Raw genomic sequence first — 6063 nt, forward strand, 5'->3', positions numbered from 1 at the left:
TTACAAGATTTTTCGTGATTGTGACGTCTCAGCCTGTACCAATACTAGAGCAGGGCTACCTTGGCACTACCTTCTTTAAATATTCCTTGCTGCTTTTTACCGTTTTGGTTCATCTGCGTGGCTATGATGTGAGATGCCCCAAAATACTCCTATCATTTCAATCTAGTACGCACTCTTCCAATGAGTCCATTCAAAGTGACTGATTATTTACCCTGATAAATGACTGAAAGTATAAATATATACCTACTTCTATCAGTAGTAATCCAAGAATTGAAAAACATATACATATATGGGATTTAGCGGTCTTCAATAAGCGGAATCAGAAAGTAGCGGAACTTTTAGTTCGCTAGCTCGCCAAAAATTTAGCGGCAAAATAAATTCGCGAACCAAAAGATAGCGGACTAATTAGCGATTAGCGGATCAGCGCTATAGTGCCGAACACGGGCCATAGACTACACAAATGGCTTGTACAAATTCGATGATTCCAGGACGATTGTTTGATCTATGCTCGCCTACAAACTATACAAACATTTTTCACGCGAACACAAACGATTGCTGACGAAAACAGCAACAGCAACAAAAAAACATCTCCACCCCGGCTGGGAGGATGGTTTGTACAAAATATTTCGATCCTGACCGATTTTACTCCAACCGTTTGGGCGCTCATTCAAGCAATGCCATACACTATGCAAATCGTGTTTACAGCGACAAAATTTCATCAAATTTCATCGCATTTGTACAAATGTTGTGTAGTCTGTGGCCCGCTTAAGGATAGCTTTGAGTTCAAGAAAGAGAAATAACAAACTAAATGAGAAATGTTTTCAAGGTATATGGCCGTCAAGTTTTTTTACAACACTTGTTCTATTTTCGCAGGCTGTGATGCAAAAAAGTTGAATTTCTTCACATTCGGCTGAAATTGAATCGGTGTTTTAAAAAAATTTAACTGTCAAAGATCTTGAAAACATTTTCGCATGTTCAGTTTTCGAGATGTACTGCAAGTCTCAAAATTTCCACCACATTTTCCTAACAAAAATGCACTTTCTCTGTTATAGAACATCTTTAAAAAATATTCGTCCGTGTTCCACTACGCCCCTGTTGAACTAGAAGAAAAGAACATCCAAAGATGGTATGACAGTTAAGATGGAACTTCCCACACGCTCCAAACGGAGCCACCAAGCCCAAATTCATCAGCAGAAAACAACCAACCTTTTTTTTCGCCGCCATACCCTGATACACACATAAGAAGGTAAGTACTCGGTCCAAATCTGAATCACAGCATCTCAACCAACCGCGCCACCGAGAAGAAACCGTTTGTGGGCTCAATTTAGGAAGAAACCCGCCTCATGGAAACGCGATCCCCCGATTGGCGAGAAGTAAGTAAGTAGGATGGTGAAAAAAAATGCCGAACACGTGTTCAGAAAAACCTCACCGAAGAAAAGATCTGCCCAAAAGAATCTTGTGCTTAATATATATCGCTTGGACGGATTTTTTCTCCTTCTCGATGCCCTGCAGGGAGGCGAACATACATACGTTCCGCCCGATATTGACAGTCATTATCGATAAACATCTCTGGTGCACCACACAGTTTTATTACTATTTTTCCTCTCCATCCATGGCGATCCTTAGAGACAGAGACAACCGAAGAGACCAGCTCAAGACTACGAGAAACGACTAAAGTCTAGTCTTTCGGAACAGCATCTCAACCAACGAATGGGGCTTGAGGGCATCCGAGGGCACCCTCTACTAAAATCCATCAAATGGGAGAGACCCGCGCGTCTAAATTGCGGGACCCCAACCAATTGGAGTTTCCTCTGATGCTACGAGACGTTTGTTGATGGAGAGGTTCGAAAGATGAAATGAAGCGATGCGATGTGATGCCCATAGCGATACCGCGCTTGTTGGAGACAAATTATCGGTTTCTGTGGAGAAAAAAAAACATAAAAATTTCTTCATTGGATATGCTTGCTTGATAACTAACAACATTTCAACATTTCGAAATTAAATACCTAATCTCAATTCCGAAATGTTTTTAAAACTATTGATTCAAGATAAAAGATTTGGACTTTTAAGTGTGGTTATGATCATCTCTTTTTTCGATGGAGGCAAACCACTAAAAAAAATTAACACCAGCACCAACTATTGTTGAAAAAACAGCTTAAATTCATTTCCCAGTTAATAATTGATTGGCAAAGAAATTTGCTACCACCCCTGTTCTCGCAGCTTCGGTTTCAACCCTGCAACGAGTCGTACTGACATTCGCCGTTATACGAATGTGCGCTAGGCGCCAACCGGTGCACTCCAGAGTCAGTTAAATTTTTACTTTCGTATCGACTACTAGAGGAAATAAAAACTGAAAGAGAAAATTGCTGTAACGAGTAAAATTTAGTTATTTCTACCGAAAACACAGCATATTTGGCGACGAGAAGTGCCACTGAAGTGATTTCCACACAGATTACCGTACAACAATGGCAGAAGGCGGTGGAAACGAAGATTTTCCGGGCTTCGAACAGGTTTCCGCACAGGACATGATAAAGCAAATGGGGGATCAAAACGCGCGTCTGTTGCTGATTCTCGAACGCCTTTCCATCCAGCAAATGGCGGCAGCGCCGGGCCCAGTTGTGAGGCGGAGTGCGGAGCAGATCATCGAATCATTGTCACCGACAATCAAGGAATTTTGTTTCGACCCAGCCGCTGGAATGACATTTGACCGGTGGTTTAACAAATACGAGGATCTCTTCAGTGCGGACGGTAGGGAGCTGGACGACGCAGCGAAAATTCGACTACTCCTGCGCAGTTTGAGTGTACCATTTCATGAAAAATTTACCAACTACCTCCTACCGCAACACCCACGGGACTTTACCTTCGACCAGGTAGTCCAGAAGCTGAAGACGGTATTCGGCCAACAAAAATCACTCTTCAGTAAACGATACGATTGTCTCCGGGTGGTGAAAAGTGATGCCGACGACTATGTCACCTACGCCGGAATCGTAAACCGTCAGTGCGAAGACTTTGATTTGGCAAATCTCACCATTGACCAATTCAAAGCACTGATTTTCGTCTGTGGCATGCAATCCTCGAAGGAAGCGGAGGTCAGAACGCGTCTGCTGTCGAAACTGGAGTCTGAAGCAAGAGGAGAACTCAATCTGGAAGTGCTCATCACGGAATGCCAGCGGCTGTCCAATCTCAAGCACGACACGGCGCTGGTGGAACGGCAGATAAGCTCCAGTGTACAAGCGGTGCATCATCAGAAGCAGCAGCACCACCCCAAGAAACCGACAGCCACCCCAAACAACGCAAGTCTTCCTCGTTCACCCTGCTGGCAGTGCGGGGGTATGCATTTCGTCAAAGATTGCTCCTACACTCGCCACGTCTGTAAACAGTGCAACAGAGAGGGGCACAAAGAAGGATACTGCAGCTGTTTCAACCGAACTGTCAAATCGACCAACGAAAACAAACAGCCGCAGCAGCAACAGAAGCGAACCAAGAAGAAGAAGCAAAACCAAGCAAACAGCATCCATTCAGTAAATCAAGTGCGCAGTGGACGGAAGTACGTGACAACCCGAATCAATGGACACGCGGTGAAACTTCAGCTCGACTGTGGCTCGGATATCACCATCATTTCCGAGCAGGCTTGGAAGAAATGTGGATCACCAACATTGCTGCAAACCGAACACAGAGCAAACACAGCGTCCGGTGAACAGTTGCCTCTTCTGGGAGAAATCACCTGTACGATGCAGATCGGCGAAGAACAACAGCAAGGAACCTGCTACGTCACGTCAGTGCGGGATCTCAACTTGCTTGGTCTGAACTTTATCAACGCATTTGATTTCTGGGCGAAGCCATTAACCAGCATCTGCAATCAGGTAAATCGTTCCAATTCTATCCAACCTATCAACCAGTACCTCACCCGTTTTCCTGAAGTTTTTAGGGATTCACTTGGTCACTGTACGAAAACTAAAGTGAAACTCTACCTGGAACCCGATGCCCAACCGGTGTTTAGGCCAAAACGACCGGTACCGTTCCACGCAGTTCCCAAAGTCGACGAGGAGCTCGATCGGCTTCAGCGGCTCAACATCATCACGCCGGTGGACTATTCTGACTGGGCAGCCCCAATCGTCTCGGTCAGGAAGCCGGGAGGAAAAATTCGAGTCTGTGCCGACTACTCGACCAGCCTGAACGCAGTGCTCAAACCACACCACTACCCGCTCCCGACACCAGAGGACATCTTTTGGAAACTGTCGGGGAGCAAGGTGTTCAGCATCATCGAATTGTCTGACGCCTATCTTCAGGTCGAGGTCGACGACGATTCGAAGCGGATGCTGTCAATAAACACACAACGAGGGCTGTTCCAGTTTAACCGTTTGCCCCCGGGAGTGAAATCCGCGCCAGGAGCCTTCCAACAGCTCATGAGCATAATGATCGCTGGTCTGGAAGGGGTGGACAGTTTTCTCGATGATTTCATCATCTACAGCGCCAGTCGAGAACAGCACGATCGCATTCTGGAGGAGCTTTTCAAACGCATCCAAGACTACGGTTTCCACCTGCGGCCGGAAAAGTGCAATTTCTACCAATCTGAGATCCGATACTTGGGCTTCATCATCAACGCTGACGAAATCAAGCCTGATCCAGCAAAGGTGGCGTCAATCGTCAGTATGCCACAACCGAAGGACGTCAGTGAGCTCAGGTCGTTTCTTGGAGCAGCAAATTTCTACGGAAAGTTCGTTCGGGAAATTCATCGCATCCGTCAACCCCTCGATGATCTCCTGAAAAAGGACAAGAAGTTTGTGTGGAGTGCACAGTGCAACGAAGTTTTCGAAACCATCAAGAAAGTTTTACAGTCAGACCTGTTACTCACCCATTACAATCCATCACTAGAGCTTATTGTGGCGGGTGACGCTTCGAAAAAAGGAATAGGCGCAGTAATCATGCATCGCTTTCCTGATGGCCAGCTCAAAGCGATTGCGCATGCTTCGAAAACATTGACCAGCAGGGAACAAAACTACAGCCAGGTCGAAAAAGAAGCCCTTGCCCTGGTTTTCGCAGTAACGAAGTTCCGTCGCATGCTACTCGGACGACAGTTTACGCTGCAGACGGACCACCAACCGTTGCTGAAAGTATTCGGATCGAAAAAAGGCATTCCACTACACACCGCCAATCGACTCCAGCGGTGGGCTCTATCGCTGCTGGGATTCGATTTCAACGTGGAATACATCTCTACAGACAAGTTCGGCTACGCAGATGTGCTATCGAAGCTGATCAGCAATCATCAGAAGCCGGAGGAAGAGTATGTCGTCGCGTCGATCAGTCTGGAAGAGGATGTCAACGAGAGTCTTGAAGATTGCTTCACATCCCTGCCAGTAAACTTCAAGATGGTCAGTGCCGCAACAAGAAAGGATGCAACCCTTCAGCAGGTTGTCCAGTTCATCGACAACGGTTGGCCTCGTAAGATTGAAAATCCAAAACTCAAAGCTTTCCACTCTCGCCGTGAGTCTCTATCAGTGGTCAACGGATGCATCATGATGGAGGACCGTGTAGTTGTACCGGAATTCTACAGTCAGCGGATACTGAGACAGCTTCACCGGGGTCACCAAGGCATGGAGAGAATGAAGGCTATTGCGCGCAGTGTGGTATATTGGCCGAACATCGACAACGACATTCAGGATCTTGTTCGTCGATGCGACATCTGTGCCAGTGCAGCCAAGTCGCCACCACACTTTCAACCTCAACCGTGGCCGCGAGCAGATGGACCTTGGAAGAGGATTCACTTGGATTATGCAGGTCCGCTTGACGGTATGTACTACTTAGTCATCGTCGACCCGTATTCGAAGTGGCCTGAGATATTCCAAACACGATCGACAACAGCAGCTGTTACTATCAGATTCCTTCTGGAAACCTTCGCCAGATTCGGTATTCCGGAAACACTAATTACCGACAATGGAACGCAGTTCTGTAGCAGCGAGTTCAAGAAGATGTGTGAGCAGCTAGGTATCATCCACATTCGTACCGCTCCATATCACCCTCAGTCGAATGGACAAGCAGAACGGTTCGTAGACACGCTGAAAC

The 6063-nt window shown here is 46.5% G+C and overlaps 1 protein-coding gene across 1 annotated transcript; it reads left to right on the forward strand.

Moving 5' to 3' along the window:
* Window positions 1–2465: 2465 nt before the first annotated feature.
* Window positions 2466–6043, forward strand: LOC129759546 (uncharacterized protein K02A2.6-like; the record flags this gene model as incomplete). Its single annotated transcript, XM_055757012.1, has 1 exon — window positions 2466–6043. A coding segment is annotated over exon 1 (3578 nt), but the record flags the coding sequence as incomplete, so codon positions are not given.
* Window positions 6044–6063: the final 20 nt, after the last annotated feature.

The sequence above is a fragment of the Uranotaenia lowii genome, unplaced genomic scaffold (assembly GCF_029784155.1).
Source record: "Uranotaenia lowii strain MFRU-FL unplaced genomic scaffold, ASM2978415v1 HiC_scaffold_187, whole genome shotgun sequence".
Classification (NCBI taxonomy): Eukaryota; Metazoa; Arthropoda; class Insecta; order Diptera; family Culicidae; genus Uranotaenia; species Uranotaenia lowii.